This window comes from Halyomorpha halys, unplaced genomic scaffold, assembly GCF_000696795.3.
Source record: "Halyomorpha halys isolate HHAL.00 unplaced genomic scaffold, Hhal_1.1 Scaffold203.1, whole genome shotgun sequence".
NCBI lineage: Eukaryota > Metazoa > Arthropoda > Insecta > Hemiptera > Pentatomidae > Halyomorpha > Halyomorpha halys.
The window spans coordinates 900,372-919,043 of record NW_027108332.1 but is presented as its reverse complement, the minus strand read 5'-3'; the positions used below and the strand labels follow the sequence as shown (position 1 = coordinate 919,043).

Below are 18,672 nucleotides of genomic sequence, written 5' to 3'. Positions count from 1 at the left end.
TGCGGTTGGGATAATAACTGGTTTGAATTACCTTGATGGGATCTACTTCTTATATTACCTAACCTTCCTTGTTAATAAATTTGTAAATAAAATTAAGATAACCACTCAAAGCCAAAAATTGGTTTTCAATAATACTCCAGAACAAAACAAAATTGGTGCGGGTCGCGCATCGCACGATTCACTTACAACATTGGAAGGCAAACATTTAAAAAAATAATTACTAATTTTTCGGTTGCTATAAAAATTCGTATTTTAGGTTTTTTCGAGACGCCAATAACGAATATCATCTCTCTTCCTGTCAACAATACAATAATATAACATTTTAGCAAGAGTATAATAATTTAACAAATTATTACAATGTATTGTACCTTATAATTGCGATCGGGAGAGATCGGAGACGCTCGGAAGTATCCGATTTTTCAGTCTCTATTTCTCCTTTTTAATTATCAAACTCTTCCTTATTTCAGATTAATTCATTTTTTGAAATTTTCATAAATAAAAAACAAAATTATTAATCATTTCAAATGATAAAAATTAATCATACTTTAGGGGAAGATTGCTTGAAAATCCAATAATTATTTGTTTTTATTAGCACAATTTTGGGTAGGGTGGGGGGTCGGAGAGAGGTTTAAACTGCGTTATTAGTAATTATCATAATTGTCTAATTTAAAGCAAATACATGACGCTTTTCGCGTCATACCGCGAAAACGCTGGATTTTCATGCAGCAAAAAAATGAAAAATGAGCAGTACAAATCCCAAAACTTAATTTTTTTTAGTGTTGTTGGTAATTTTCATGATATGCAGCTCCGAATGGTAAAAGAGCAAAAATTAACTTGAGTTTTTACTCGAAAGAACCCAAAAATGGTTTTTATTTAATTTATGGAAAAGCCACCATATTTAAAGACATAATTCCAGTTTCATACAACGTTTCTGAGCTAGGCTGTTCATAAAGCAAACACAAAACGTGTATTTCTATCGAAAACTGGAATTCGAAATTTTTGAATCACAGTACTTCCACATACTATATATTCCTTATATACAATCCGGTCGGAACTAGACACATTTTCTGTGTACATCGGGTTATTGCGATAAACTTAAAAAATATCATTTATTTAAAAAAAATAGTTGATAACTTCGAATCCACTCAAAACGTAAAGTTGCACGAGTAGCTTCTGTTCATTAGTTTTTATGATTTTATTGTAACGAGTTTATTGTTAAAATTGATTTTTGTAGAACTTGTTTCTGATATTTAAAGTATCCTTGATGGTTGAATATATTTTTTTATTACTGCGTATCCCTCGTTTTTTTATTTACTTATCTCTTAGTCGTAGGAAGTTATGAATCCTAAGTAACATTGCACCACAAATTTTCTACATAATTTTTACAGATTTTCACGCTGTATGCATGAAAAACATTTTGTTTAGTCATTTAACGGATATTAGTAAGTGAGAAAAGTTAAGATATTGGCGACATAATCTTGCCTTATCGATTTTGTGCTTTCTCTCATGAGGTTAAAAAAAGATCTTATTCTTATCAGCGACAGTTGATTTTCGCTCATTTGAATATCTTCATATTTAATATACCTGAGGGCTTACCACATATCCTTTCTGATTATCATTAATTTTATCTGCATTACATAACTTATTTTTGCAATAACTATACACATGTTTGCGTTTACACGTACGCTTCTTTATTTTAATTTTTTTTTTTGCTTAAAAGGATTAATTTTCTTTTACTTCTGTTAAATTTATTACTGTACAGAGAACATAGTATACAGGCTGACTGTCTATATTACATGGGACATTTAACATCCTCATGATCCCCACTATTGTGGGTACCCCTAGCAAGAAACTCAAGACTAATGTTTTAGAATATTAAAAATAAAAGACAATTTAATTACAATTTTTATTTTTAATTATTTGTTTTTAAACTATTTATATAAGAGGTATAAGAACATAAAAATACTAGAGAATTATGTTGCAATCAACACAATTTCGGTGGGAGGGAGTGGCAAGTTTAAATTATTTATAGGTAATTACCATGATCTGTCTCATTTATGGACAATAGCTGATGAAGCGGAATAGATACCGGATTTTCGTACAGAAAAAAAAATGAAAAATGATCAGTATAAAAACCAAAACATTGTTTTTAGTGTTGTTGGTAATTTTCATAATATGCAACTCCGAATGATATAAGAGCGAACATTTTAGAAAATACATCAGTATAACCATGATTGGAGTGAATGTAAGTAAATGTTTATTTAAAACATTTCACCTAATTTTAAATATGAAATTAGTAGACAGAAAGAATGATTATCGTGAATTTTATAAAGAATACTAAGAGAGGAGAATCGATGTTTATAAAATTTGGAATTATAGAAATTGGTAATGATAAGTGAGCTTGATTATAAGACGATGGCCCCAAAACGTAATGGATAAATTAAAGAAAGTTAATAATCGAAAAAATTTCACCTCACCTCATTAGACAATTGCACTCTTTTGGTGAATTGAACCTAAATTATTAAAAAGAAAATTTTAGGTTTTCCTTAAATATTTTAATACTTACTTTAAATTATACTACTGTCTCTTGTATAGTTTTGCTAAAAATTGAACCATTTTCTAACATAAAATAACGCTTTTTTTTACTAGAATGAACCCAAAAATGATTTGTGTTACATAAACATCATATTAGGTGTGTACTTTAAATAGTCCAGTGTTTACTTTTTAATGACATTTTGCTATATCCTTTGTATATTCTCGCTAAAAATTGAACCGTTTTCAGAAACAGAAAATGACGCGAATTTTTTTAGATGAAAGAACCCAAAAATAATTTGTATTATATAAACATCATATTGGGTTTGTACTTTAAATAGTCCAATGTTTACTTTTTAATGATATTTTACTGTATCCTTTGTATACTATAGCTAAAAATTGAACCGTTTTCTGTAACAGAAAAAACGCGAATTATTATTTTTAGATGAAAGAACCCAAAACTAATTTGTATTGTATAAAGTTCATATTGGGCGTGTACCTTAAAAAGTCTAATATTTAATTTTTAATGATATTTGACTATTTCCTTTGTTTAGTATAGGTAAAAATTGAACCATTTTCTAGCAGAAAATAAAGGCCAATTTTTTTTTATTTGAAAAACCTCAAAAATACATTTTTGTGACTTCTGGAAAAGTCTCCATTTTTTATTCCTCCTTACGATGGGTAGAAGAGTCATCCATTTTGACCCATAAAGGGTGTAAATGTTTATAGGTTTCATTAAGGTAATCATGCATTGTGGTATTCTCCATTGATGGATGATACTCTTGATGATTTAACTTAAGTTGTTGGACGGGCAATGATAGAAAACGCGTTAAGGAATGTAGATTCTGACCTCACTTAATAACCGGGCTGGGGTTAGTGCGTTTGGGGGCGGTGAAAAAGTGGAGCGAATAGCGGTCGGTCTGCGGTGCCAACCCTCATCGATGCCAACGAATCGTCATCCAGTTCTGTTGGCTAACCGAGTCCGGTTATTCGTTTAGATTAGGCCAATCACTTAGGCATTCCAGAAGTGACTGAATTCGCTTATACACTATAGTTCGATTGTGTACGTATTTTCCGAGTCTAAACTGAATCTTTGCATTAGAAACTGACTTGGAAAACTAAATTTGTACCTTTGTGTGTGTAGAAGCTCCCTTGCTCCACTCAACTGTAAAAAATGGGTACCTGACAGTAGTCCATAGACAAATCTAGGTTCGAACAGGGTGATGATATCGCCATATATCAGGGGATTTTTTTTTTTTTTTTTTTTTTGGCAAACCACTGGAGAATTGTTGTTTACCAACATAAAATCAACGCCAATATTTTTAATAAAATTTTTTAATAATATTCTATCGTTGAACCTACCAGATAATATAATATTGATAGTTAAAATTAAATACTAATAGATGAGCAAGAAAAAACAAAAATTAAATAATAAAAATGAATAAATTTACTAAAATAAGATAATGCATAGAATTAAGAAACAACAACATAATAATAAAAACTAAATAAAGAGATAATCACAAGTAAAAAGAAAAAATATGATAAATGGCTTATATATAATATTTAAAATATTGTTTTCTCAATAAAAGGTTCAACGTGCTTACAGTGATCAGGGTTTATTAAAAAAAAATAAAATAAAATATTTTCACCTGAATAGTCTACAAAACAAATGATCAACAAATGACTACGCACTACATAGTTTCTTATAGGTTTTTATTCCAAATAAGGGATATCGATTTCAAATCATTTGGAACTGGGTGGACAGGAAGTGATTGAAATAGCGGGATATGAAGGTGGTAAGGGTATTAGAACAACGCCTGAAACTAAACTTTGTTTTATATATATTATATATTAATAGTTACATATAATATATAGTAATAGCTCTTTAATATCTAATGCCTATCGTAATATCAGACTGCTAATTAATAGTATGTATGTTAGTTCTACAGAACTAATAAATGTAATAAATTACTTGTTCAGTTAATAAATCCTATCGTATATATTTTTTTATATTAATTGAACTTATAACCATTGGTATTAAGTTATAAAAAAATTGATTTAAATATTTAACCATTGAGTCGTGTTTTGAATTTCAGTTAGTGGTGTCTTTGCGAAATCAGGTTTTCTTCCCTCACTAAGTTAGTATCTTGCCACCTGAGGTCTTTACGCGGGCTTAACTACCGTGTCGGAAGGCGAAGAACCGTTACTGATGTAAAATCCGTGAAATTCGAAAACATCAACAACTATTCTAATTGCAAACGTCAGTTCTCGGTCACAGGACGGTTTTGAACTTTCCGACATGCAAAAATAAATTTATAATCAAATTAATTGTGTGATTACTTTTAAAATCGTGTAATGCGCACATAGTATTAGATTTTCTTCAAATATATATATCAAAACACTTTTGAAAAAATCAAAAAAATTTTGAATTGTTCAATTTTTATTTGATTTTTCATTCCAAAATCAACAAAAACACATGATTATTGCTAAATACATTATTCATTAATAATGAAAATTATATAGAATAATCGAGAACATAAAAGAATCATCTATATGCGTCACTCTTGTATTAGTTTTTATCGTATTATTTTTCATTTCTAGATACTTTTACAAAAGTAATGTATTTCCACAACATGTATATTAAAATTATTTATTAATTTTAGAATATCTGACATCGTATGTAGATTTTTTATGCTAGTTCCTTTAGAAGAGAACGCACGGCACTTGCAAAAAAAAAAAAAAAAAACCTCATGAATTAATGATTTACTATGCACGTAATCTCTATCACGTATTTTATATTTGCTAACAAATTTCATTACAGACTCAAATTTTCACTCGATGATAAAAGAATGAAGGACTCAATTTTTTTTTCTTTCGCATCTCAAGCGTGAAGAATACATTTTCACCGAATAAAAGTATGTGATGGGGCGTAGAGAGTGGAAATGGGGTGGGGGTTGCTATTCATTTTGCGGTAAAATTTTCTTTAGCTTCTAAGGTTTGCTTCTCTTTGTTTCATGTTCGTGGTAAAATCGTGGGAAATTTTTTTTTTATTCCACTACGCTTTATGTTAAATAAGGTAGTCTAGAAAAATGATCGCTTATAAAATAGGGTCTTTAGTGACTACTACTCCAGGCCTATTTCTGTTAAAAACCAGAGTGATTTTTGAAGGAAATGGTTTGAGTTCTGGTCAAGAAAAAACATCATTAAATAGTTTCAACTATTTATTAATTACCAACGTCTTAATCCACCTTGCAGGTCTTCATTAAGATAAAGGTAATCTAAGATATTAATAGTGACATTTAACTAAAACAGATATAAAGATAGAGATATGAAAAGATATACACATAAGGAAGTAACTTAAAAAATAAATTTATCAAGAACAACTTCATTATTTCATTTAGAAGATAGTTGACCGCACAAAGAAGATTGGATGAAGAATGTCTGTTATGAATTTTAATTTTTAAACAAATAATTACTTATTTATAGATAATACTACAATCTACCAAGTTTGTGGCACTGAGTAATTGTGGTAATTGAACAATTTCATACAAAAATTAAAATAATAAATAAAATAAAATGAGTAAAAATATATAAAATAAAATAAAAAGATGTAAATTTAAAAATCTATAAATAAAATCTGTATATGTATATAAACAGAAAAAAAAATCAAACCAAGTAAAATAAACTATATACATTTAAATTATTAACTTCAATCATAGTGTTTGAGAAAAAATGTTGAGAAAATATTTGTATATAAAAACATAAAATTGTTTGATATTAAAAAAAATTGCTACTCTTATATTGTTTTATTTTTTAAGTGGGTTTAATGTGATCCTAAGGAGTTTAAGTTCCTCAACCATACTGATTGATAGTTAATAATTAAAAACATAAATCAAAAATAGTAAGGAAGTTGAAGATGATTTAAAAATTACTGATAAATATAAAATTACTATTATGACAGGTAATAAATGATGAACAGTATATTGATATATAATGTAAAAGGGAACAATATGTGAATCGAGGAATGATATAAAATATGCTATGAAATATGAAATATGCTACAAGCACCTGACGGTTATTTTAGAAAAAAAATGTGATAATCATTTTACATGATAGCTATTATTAAAATTTAAGGAAGTAATACCCTATAAACGATACTGGGATATAACAACATCGGTATAGAAAAAATAATTGAACAAAAAAAAACATAAAGTTAAAAATAACTTTAAGACCCTCCCGGGTGAATGTCAATTAGAAAAATAACCAAACCTTGATTAAATTCCGTTATTTCAGATGTTCCTTTCTAATTAGTCTATTTGCAACATATTTTGATTCAATTTGTTGAATTGCTTCAATACTAATTTCTAACGGAATCCATTATTTCTATATGTATACAATAAGGGAATATTTTGTACGCTATGATGAACCAGTAACCGACATTACTTGTTACAGTTATATTAACCCGTTACTGGAGCCTGTTCCAGATAGATAGTAGATTGTCATGATTATGCAATTGGTGTTTACTCCCTGTTGTGATTATCCAACTTTACAATAACTTTGTTTATAAACTATGATAGTTGTATCAAAAGCTTCGAAAACTAATTTAATTATTTGCAATTTTATTGCTAAATGTGATTCACATATTTCTCATTGCATATCATAATGTTTTTATTTGTGATTTATATTTTTTTTTCGGTTGGATCTACAGACCTTGTAGATCTCTGGCATCCCAAACCAGCCTTCTCCACGCCTGCTTATCTTGGGCTACTGCTTTCCAGTTTTCTGCATTCAGCTCTTTCACATATTTGTTGATTATGTCTATCCATCTGGTTTTTGGCCTCCCACGTTGTCTCTTGCCAACTATACTGGCATTCATTGTTGTGTTCAGGCGTCCTGATTAATTGCTTCGAGCCACATGCCCAACCATCTTAACCTCCTTGCCTTCATATCGTGAGATATTGATAGACCAGTCCTGCAAGCAGTTCACTGTTCGTTCTTCTCTCCATGTGTTAAGCCTCATATATATTAGTATAAATGATATTACCATTGTGATGAAGATAATTTTCATGAAATATTATTGTACAACCAGTTTGATTTATGCCAATCCGTATGTTTCCAGCTTAGTTCCACTACGTAATTCGGATGACAATATAGTACTTTAAATATGCTACATTAACTGCTACGGTACCCAATCGACAAATCACTACAGTAGACCACCAGATTTAATCCCTGATTATTGTTGGGTACTCATTTTCGGGTTGAGTGGACCCAGAAATTGCCGAAATAGAGTTCCCACCCAGATAGTTCTGTTAATTTTTGCTATAAAGTTTAGTGTGACAAGCCAAGATTTAAACCGAGTTTATTCAGCATTAGTAGAGTAGTGAAATTACCAACAAAATTTAATATACAAATTTTTTCTTTCGAAAAAATACTCTATTTATCATATTACAACCTCCTATTTATCTCCCCCCCCCCCAATCTCTTTGACCATTGTTGTGTGGTATATAATTTGTATATAAATCTGGATTTAAAACTAAAATATTTTAAAAATATCTTTGTACTATTACTCTTCGTATTCCACTGGAGCGCCTGTCTCTCTACGTAATAAGGAATTAAAAGTCTTTACCCTGCAGTTGAATTTTCTAACGTCGTCCATCAAGTTATGCAATCCTGCCGTACATCACATGTCTGATCTTTAATTTTTAGATCTTAAGTTCATTTCCACAATAACCATTTTTGGTCTCCAAATATATATAAAGTGGTTTATTCGTTATGAAATTCCTTTCTTTCTTTCATCTCTTGGTGCAGTTCCCTTTCCACCTTCCACAAATCCCGCATATTCATTCACTACTTTTTCAAGAATTTAAATTGAAGTTCCTTATTTCCAAATAAAATTTATAAATACGTATGAGCTCTTTCTTTGTACATTTTAACTAGTTTCGTTTCTTTAATAAATTATTTTCTTAACTTATCAATATCAAGTGTATCCCTGTTCAAAAGCTTAAAAAGTACTTCTGATTTATTTTATTTATATATTTAAAAATGTCATTATTTGTTAATTATTTTCCTTTCTTTTATTCCAGCTGATGTTACCGTTCATTTATTAACATAGTTAATGTAATGTAATTTTTTGATAACTATGAAAATAATTTAATTAAGAGGTAGTCAGTTTCTTTAGAAAATATTGATTTTAAACGTTTCCTAAGGTTCAGGGAAACATTTACAAATGGAAGGAAATTTTTTTTTTTGTAAGGTTAGAAGACATTAAATGGTTTTAGGGTCATAATTAATTAATGGACTGAATTTAGTAATTCAACTTGACAGAAAAGTGTTTAAAAATTCTTAATTTAATTGGCTTCATTCGTAGGTTCCCATTTTTTTTTCTTGTTCTGTTCCATCCTTTCATATATTTTCAAATTTCATTTAGCCCAAGGAACCAAGCTTGTCCCTTCACTTGTGAAAAAACTCCGGAAGATCCCGGCACTTGTATCCGCGCCAATAGTCATCCAATAGAACTATCCTGAACTCTTGACACAAACCTGTTAACTTACACTGTTACTTATAACTAGTCATAACTATATAATAATAATATAACTAAAAATACTAATATATTAGGTTTGTTCCTTATTTATTTATTATTATTATATTTTTATTTTTTACTTATTCTTTACTCACTACTTTCACCTTCATGTATTCTCATCATATTTACTTAATTTGTACAAATTTTGTTTTTTTATTTCTCTTATATTTATATATACTTATTATTGTACATCTTATTTTTATTTCAGTTTTATATAATTTTTTCACTTATATTTACCTAATTCTTAATCTCACCTTAGTTTACTTCCTTATATCTTATTACATTACATTGGCAATATATTTGTAGTTGTTTTGTATCTTTTTTAACCCTGATCAACCCTGTAAAGTGGGGTGAAACGTCTGCAAATAGTTATTAAACGTTTCTTTTTGACCGCACCCGCAACTCTAGTCTTCATATTCAGAAAAATATGATCAATCATTTATATACGTAATAAAAATATTAATGATTTTACTATGTAGTTTATATACTTGTAGTTATGAGCTAATAGAATTAGGTTTCATTATTAACACAGGACCCTGGACTAATATTTTAATTAGAACTAATTCTACATTCTTAAAACAAATGACATAGTGCCTAATGTTTAATCTACCCATGTACGGACAGCTAATGGGAGGCTTTTTGTCTATTTACTTGCATTAGAATATCTTGAGGTTACGCTGAAGAATAGGCAATGATGAAAGAGCCCTACTTGCGTTGAAAATCAATGAGTTGAAAGGTCAGGTACCTAATTAGTACTCCCGGCTGTTCCACATTTCAAGTAGAGAAAAACTCCGTTTTAAGGTTCTTTTGGAATACCTGTACCTTAAATGGGAATATCTCCCGACCAATTTAAATAAGGTTGTTCTGTTTATATTACTTTTTTTATTATTGTAAAATAATCTATTACTGCAAGATACCCTCGTGTTCTTAACCTGATTCTTCCCACACGGATATTGGTGGCACATCACATGGTTGAATGCCCAAATCTACTAATTTTTTTTTACTTATTTATCCAATCAAGTATTTCTTTTAACCAACTTTTTGTTATATTTTCCTTTAAATCTATGTATTAGTTTTGTTTTGGTAAAATGTTTACCATTTATTGGTTTGTTTTAATGTAAACTGATCTACTGCTGTGACTAGTATTTCTCTGGTTTGATCTCACATCGCTGTCTAATAGTGAATTTGTTTAGCGGGTCACTGGGGAGGATGTGAGAGTGGAGATTTTTTATTATATCATGTAAAAATTTTTGTAATGTAATTTATATATGTCCGATCACGGATTGATTAGTATGCTGTGTAATGTAGCAACCCGATGTATTTGGGCAGCATGAATGAATAAAGCATTTCTCTCTCTCTCTTTCTACTTAATTAATTGGTACTCTTTACGTACCAAGAGTTCTTACACTCAGTGTAAAGAAATTTGTTTGAAGCTACGTAGATAATGACATAATTTCCTTTGTGATGTCACATGTTTGATTAATTATGAGGTTTATTAAAGTACATGAATATGGGACATTAGTCCCAAAATGATGTGCAACATTATGTTAATTTAGAATAAAATACATTCAAATTAGAAGTTTTTAACCTCAAAAAATGTTATTGAAAAAAAATAATGAAGCTATTCCACTTTAGAGCTCAACTTTGGGTCATTTCATATGAATTTGTTTTTTATTATTTCAGAAATTCTAAGTAGTATTAGTGGGTTTTTGTTTACTACGTTTATGTTTACAGATTATAATGAGCCTCTCTCTTTTTTTAATAATATTTCCTATAATTTTAATTTGCTATGGTTTTAAACTTAGATACACGGAAGCCCAAACTGTAAGAATCATTACCATGGTATTCGGGGAAGAGTATTGTAACGAAAGAACCATCCGCTTGTGGTTTAAAAAAATTTTAGCTGGTGACTCAGATTTAAATAACAAACCCAGAGGAAGACCATCAGAAATTGACGACAATGAATTTAGGCTTACTGTGGAAGGAAACCCTTACCAAACAATTAAAGGACTTGCAGCACAACTGAAAAGTTTTTTGATAATTAAAGACCGTTGGTGAGGGAAAAAAGTAAATCGATGGGTACCTCTTAGTGTAATCAGTGGCAGCAGCTGAGACATGTTTTTCGCGGCTTACTCGGCACTAAAACGAACCTTTTTTCGAAAGATAATCAGATACGTAGATTGTATGTGATAACAGTCGTCGGCCAGGTCAGTGGATAAATATCGACGAAAGACCGGAACATATGCCAATACCAAATTTGCATACAAAAAAATAATGATGAGTATCTGTATGTGGTGGTCAATGGCTAGAATCATTCATTTCTCGTTTTTACCCAGAAGTGAAAACATCCATATCGTACTGCAGTGATATTGACATAATGCATCAAAAAGTTGTCAAAAAAAACTTGCATTGGTTAATTGGAAGAGACCTATATTCTTACATGACAACGCCAGACCTCATGTTTCAGAACAAACAGTGAAGCTGAATGAGCTGTGTTACGAAGTCTGAAAAACGATGGTCAAAAACACATTTTCTGACTTCATTCCTTCACATGACCCTGAATTTTTCTTTTCTGAAATTGATAAGTTGATAACAAGTTGGGGAAAATGTTTAGAAAATTAGGATAAATATTTTTGTCGAGGAAGTTCTGGTAAATCTGACTCTAATAGATAATATTAGGTACTCTTGTCCAGAAGGCCTCGGTAATGCGTGTTCACTTAGGTAAGGTAGTTGATAAGGAGCTGAATTCTCTAAGGATAGTAACCTCGTCCTAACGGGTACTACTCATGTAGGTACGAAGGAGGTATGCAAGTCCGGAGTGTAACCAGCCGCCATGATATGCAGGAAGGTAACTTCGTTCTACCGGGTACTATTCCTGTAGGTACGAATAGATATGTAAGCCCGGAGGGCAGACAGCCGCCGGGTCTACGAAGAGATAGAAGGTAGAGGAATGAGGTGTCCAGGAGGGAACAAGCGTGTATCTACATTTTTGTTAAAAATGTTTTTATTTCTATTTTTTATTGAAGTCGGTTTAGTAAATCACCTTTCCATTCAAAAATTACATTTGATATGAAACGACCCAATTGTATTAGATCCAACATTAATTTACAATGCATTTACTGTGTTGGTTTTAAGTTATATATTAGAAATAGTTACAGAGGTGAATTTATAATAAGCTTTTTCCTGCCATTCCCTCCATTTTTCTCGATTTGGAGCCTAGGAATTTCCGTTTCATACTCATATTGTGCTATGTAATGTAGGTGGGGCCCTACCCTAGCGAGGTATGCAGCCGGGCTGTTATAGTTGCCTTCAACGCAATAGCGTTCTCCATAGTACGAAGGCATAAGTTAAATACTGTTAGTCACTTCATTTTATTTTATTTTTTTATTATTATTACACGTTTAACAAGGAAAAACTAATAACTAACCTTGTGCTTCAAAGCAATCTGATGTAACGGTGTAAGTTGAATAAGCTCGCTAGGGAATCAAGTGCCATGACCTTTTAGAAAGTTGAAAAAATGATTTCTGTGGCTCTTAAGTAAACTCTCTCTCTTTATTATCCGTGAATTTCAAGTTTTAATCTTTTTTAGTTAAACCAACATTGCAAATTTAGTAATTTATTTAGGTAATTTGTGTTAGCACTCTATAAATATTACTCCTGCTTACAACTTATATTTACTATAAAGAAAAGTTTCTTCATAAATTACTGTACTTAAATAATCATATGTACTGGAAAATTGTCCATTATCAGTTACTATTTGACATCGAAACTTTTGAGGTATAGTGTCTTACTTCAGGCTAATATGAAAAAAATATAATAATACTGTAAAATTTTATATTATCATTTTCAAATATAAATGATTATTTTTATTTATCTATTTTTAACTGTTTTGTTTTTATATATTTATTGACACTAGTTTAACCGACGCTTCTTATATACACATTTCTACAAGCACTGGTCAAATTGAAACTAAACGAAAACACCCATTTCTTTAAAATATCGATTTATTCAAATTAGGTTTGAATTGAACAATATTTGGTTTTACACAATAAGTAAAAGTTTTTTAAAAAATTATATCGGGAATGATAATGATAATATTAATGATATAGGGTTATTATATTACCCTTTCATCTCCGCTTTGGTCAAATGCTTTGGATGTTTCTTCTGAACAATCTTCTTTGATGTCGATAATTTTGATCAATATCTTATTATCTCTCCTGGATTTACTAATGCTTGCTAGAAAAAGAGGGGTTGGTCCAACTGTGACCAAGTTCAATTACCCTATAGTAAACGCTCACAATAAGCTTGTGAAAACTGAAACTTTTGCATATTGTCTTTGAAAAACGTTCTTACACCGACACGGCAGCAATCATACTTATGATCCCCTCTTGTTTCAACGACGATACGTTTAAGGGATTTAGTTAAAGATGAAAATATAAGATAACACTCAGGTCATACAATCCGCTTTAGTTTACATTGTCGAATATTTTTTTTGTATTTTGTATAAAATTTATTCCCAAGTACTATCTTTGATTTGGATCGCTTATTAACAAATTGAGTAACTTTGGGATGGTCTGTAAGGGTACCCCAGTAGAGAGAAATAACCCACTATACGATAATCTCATTGGAATAGATCCAATACAAAATAAAGATATTGTATACACTTTATTTTATGTGTGCCTGTAATGAAGCTAAAAAGCGCTAATTACTTAGTACTTGTTCATTTATACAGTTCTGCTCTCATAAAATCTACATACTGCTATAATGAGTTGAATGTATATCATAGTTATAAATGTGTTACGGTTACATTTCGTCCATTTTAACATAGATAAAAAAGAATAAAATGTTTAACAAATTGTCAACTACAACGATAATAATAAGTTTCTATTATATACTCGACTAACCTAAAAAAAAATGTGTTTTTGCAACTGAATCACTCTTCAATTAGTTACTTTTGTGTATTTGTGGCGAAAAAGTGGTGAAAGTTGTATGAATTTCTTCGATTAAAAATAAGTTCGTGTGAGGTACAATAAGAATCAATTGGAGGCGGGTTAGGACAAGCTTTTGTGCTGTATCATCGAATCCAAAAACGTGCTAAGGCTTGCTTGACGGCTTTTGATCCTTAAGAGTCGGCTACAGCAAGTCTGCTTTGCGAAACCTTTTCGGGATTGGTCACGGGCAGGCATGTTATGAAAGAAACTGGGTACCTGTTCCACTCCAGCTGTTACATAGCCACCTTGCGTTCCCCATTTGTTGTACAATAGTAAATACTCTTGTACAATAGTAAATACATTTTCTGCATTCTCAGCGGTTCAGAAGAAGAAATCTGATTATGACGCGTTTTATGGTGTCCGATAATTGCTACGGTAGGCATGTTGTATAAATGTAACAATTCTTAGCTGTGTAAACGATGTAATCACTACCATCCATTACAAATTTCTGTTGTAAGAAAAACTTTAAAATATGGAGCGGTCAGGTGATCTAACGGTCGACAAATTTAAGCTTGACCAACATTTAGAAGGAAGGTTTTAGGAGTGGACGTTCAGATTGCTCCATTCTTTTGGTACTAGTTTCAACTGGACAGAAGTGGTTTCTAGAGCTAAATCAGTAGGCTCATCATTGGAAGGTGTACTTAGATAAATTTGGAGTGAATAAAACTGTGTTTAATTATGATTTACTCATAAAATATTTACACTTTTTCTTCCTCTTCCTGTTTATTAAACTTTTTTTATTTTTAAGATTTTGCCGTTTTAATTCATACAGAAACTTTGATAAATATTAAACATTAATATAAAGAAATGATATAAAGAGGAGGGATGCAGATGTTTCTGGAATGGTTTACAGTCACAAGTTATGGTAGCCTTACTCTAAGCAACTAAGTGCAAATTGAATAGTCGGATTGAAAAAGCACTTTCAATAGTTTAGGTGAACAGTACACAGTCAAAGTCAACCTCGCCTATAATGTTTTAAAGAAATTTAAAAAGATCTCACAGTAGCAATATACTACCAAATTATAATTATTATATAACTTAATTGGATAACAGTTGTCAAATTTTGTTCGCTAGAATGTCTGTATTTTTGTTAACACCATCACTGTTAATTGTAACATGGTCTTGGGTAAAGAAACAATCACTAATCTTGCACTCTAGTAAAAGCTGATCGGATATGCTTACGATCAACTTTCACTGGTCATTTTAGTGGAGGTTGATTATCTCCAGTCATCATTAACCTTATGTAATATTCAGCTTTCACTGTGTCATATATAAACAACTTTAAATATTAACTTTAATCTATCAAGGAGGATAGTATAACATTGAAAATTAGCTACTATAGTTTTTATATCGTAATATTTTTGAAAAACAAAAAAAATTACATTTTATATAAGATTGATTGACAATATATAGGAGTGTAAATGGTTGATTATTGAGCATGCAAAAATGACCATTACGTTATAAATAAAATAATTTAAAAATCTGATTTATTTCAATTTATATAGTATTCATAAGAAATTAAATGAATGAAATATTGCTTTAGGTGTACAGAAAATAATGTAGCTTAATTTCCTGGATATGGGGTACCACACCAAGAAGTTGAAATTCTAAGAATTATAAAGGTTTAATAAAGAAGAAGTGGAAGAAAATTTTGTAATATTATTTTGCAGATTTCTGCCAGAAATAAAATCAAAGCTAGTTTAATGTGCTATAAAGTAGTGTAATAACGTTTATTTTTGTAGGGGTAGTAGTTTTATCACTGTACAAATAATAATAATAAAAATAGTATGCTTTTCAATAATAACTATAAATAAATTAATAGACTTATAAAAGAAATGAAAGAGTTTGTACTATGTGTGTAAATATGTGTGGTATTAACTAAATATTAATAGTTAATTTTTATTTATTTATTTCGTTTTTTTTTATTTGTTTTAGACGAGAAATAGTCACGTAAAGGACATCATTCCTAGTTATGAATATCTTCTGCGGTTTTCGGCTTTTTTTGGTTTCTTTCCTTGCGCAGGGTTATCTTCAATGTCATCAATATTTCTTTGCAGCATTCATTTCTTCCTCAACAGGCTAATAATATATTCATCAATGCTTTATAAACAAACAAAGTAACAAACTTTGGTATCCACACGCTTTTGGGCTCCAGAAATAGGGAGAGCGCAAATACTTATCTGTTAGCTGTTTTAAAACAATACCGAGTTAAAATTGTCACCGAGAAGGAGGTGGTCATAGTACAAGAGCCCAAGAGGAGAAAAAAGTAATTTATTTCACCCCAAATTTTTATTATTATAATAAAAACTGGGTAGTATTACTAGTCAAAATTGATAAGTCTGCCAAGTATAGTTTGGGAGAATAAAAAATGGCGGTTGTTTCAAAATGTTAAAAAAGATTTTTTTTTAATTCAGAGCTCCATATCGTATAACCTACCTACAAGACTAGAAAACCTAATAGAACATCACTTAAAGTAGAGTAAATTTACTAAAATACCATTACTAAAAGAGCTATTTACATTAAATAACTTCCGAGATACGTTTTTGTAAAAAGCAACATTTCATAAAAAACGTCCTGAAAAATCAGTAGATGACGAATTTATTAAGGAAATCTATATCTCAGGAACTATGAGACGTACAGATGTCTATTAGTACTCAAATTAAAGCTAGTTTAATGTGCTATGGAGTAGTATAATAACGTTTATTTTTGTAGGGGTAGTAGTTTTTATGTTATTTGCATATGAAATTTTGTCCGAAACAACTACTACTCCTACCAAGAAAACCGCCATATCTGTGGGTCCTGCTTTATTTGTGCTTTCTCAAGTTAGTTTGTCTCTAGCTTTCTTGGAGGATGAAAAAGAAGAAAGGGCATAGGATATATTATAATGTTAAATAAGAGAGAAATACTTTATTCATATATGCTGCCTAAATACATTAGGTTGCTATCTTACACAGCATACTTATCAATCCTTAATCGGACATATTTACATTACATATTCATGGTATAATCATAAAAAAAAGATATACAATAATAGGATATAATCAACATTTTTTTTTCACCACTACAGTTTCCTTTTACAATCCATTTCGGTCTGTACAACCAATACAAATGTTTCACTCACTCCCATTACTGGATCCTCGATGAGGATCGTACCAGAGATTAAGCTGATAAGAACATATAATATAGATTTATTTTAAACAGTAATTTGACATAATACATATTATTTCATTGGCATGCCTAGAGTATATATATACTACATTTCAAAGATTATACATTATTATAATACATTTCTTCATTTCTTCTTTTTTCCTATTTTCAATCCGTCCTTTAAGTCCACTCTGGTGCCCCCGCCTAACTCAACTCACTGTCGCTTCCCGGCCTAACCCCGATCAGTGACTCGACGCCTCCCCTTTCCACTCCTCCGGGATGTCCCCTTGAAGTGGATGGCTCCGGCGACGCTCGCCCTATCTCCTCTTCACCCAACAGCCGTGTTTCGGCTGGCGCGACCATCCCCTCCGCCCGGTCCACCTCGGGCCGGTACCATCTGTAGGGTCTTTGTATCCGGCCCGACAGATGCTCCATATACATGCACCTGGACCAGGCAATGGTCTCGCAGGTCACCAGCCTCTTCATCTTCTTTAAAAACGCCCCGGTGGTTATCCCCCGAAGGAACTTGTTATTGTTGGGGTCCCACGTTCCCAGGGCGCCCACGACTATTGGGGCTATCTTCACCTCCCTGTACCTAGAACGCAGGGAGGTCTTCAGGGCGGCGTATTTTTCCTCCTTTCTGGTCCTTGCCGACTCAAACGCCTCTCTGCGGTTCTCGAAGGGGACCGTTACATCAATGATCAAGGCTTTGTCACCCTTCGATACCACAAGGTCGGGTCGCAGGCCGGAGTCGTCAACTGCTTGATTCTTTCCGACGACTCCGTATCCTCGGTTCCTCGCCGTAGCCTCAATCCTGTCCACGTAGACATCATGCCTCTTCTGGCGAAGAACCGCATGCACGTTGCATTGCCCTATTACATGTGCTAGACACTCATTTGCAAACGCGCATCGCCTGCAGCTCTTATCCTGGTCTCCCCCATACCTCCGATGTCCATTCAGGGGGACCAGCTGGAGTCTCGCCCTGTGGACGAACCGCCAGTCGGCAAAGGACATGAACTCGCCGGTCTGGAGAAAGTGACTGGAGTCCGGGGATTCAACCAGGCAGTCCGGCACTCTTCCTTGCACCGGTTTCTGCCTCAAGGTCTCTCCCCTCTCCATCTGCTTCTTCAGGCGAAGGGTCCTTAATAGTCTTTGCCTCTCGTGGGCCCTAATTGTGACATCCCCATATACGATTGATGGGGCATCTTCCTGCAGGATCCATTTCACGCCCATCCGCTGGGAGGCTTGCCTACCTTTCGTCCAGCAATCCGACACCTGGCTGGACCTCTCGCGCATATCCTCCGTCACCAACCCGGAAAGAAAGGATTGTGGATCGGGTCGGCGACCAGGTTTCGTGCGCGAGGACGCTGATTCCACTAGGTCCTCATCAGCCATTCGACGGAGCTTCTCATCATTTGAAGT

General features: G+C 32.0%; 2 protein-coding genes across 2 annotated transcripts in view; one reads left to right on the top strand and one right to left on the bottom strand.

Annotated features, from left to right (window-relative positions):
- LOC106679441 (uncharacterized) overlaps positions 1-18,672 on the top strand; it is a 227,326-nt gene that overhangs the window by 8,780 nt on the left and 199,874 nt on the right. The window lies entirely within an intron of this gene.
- LOC106679435 (uncharacterized) lies at positions 17,455-18,672 on the bottom strand (the record flags this gene model as incomplete). Its single annotated transcript, XM_014418600.3, is given in 1 exon segment — positions 17,455-18,672. A coding segment is annotated over 1 exon segment (1,218 nt), but the record flags the coding sequence as incomplete, so codon positions are not given.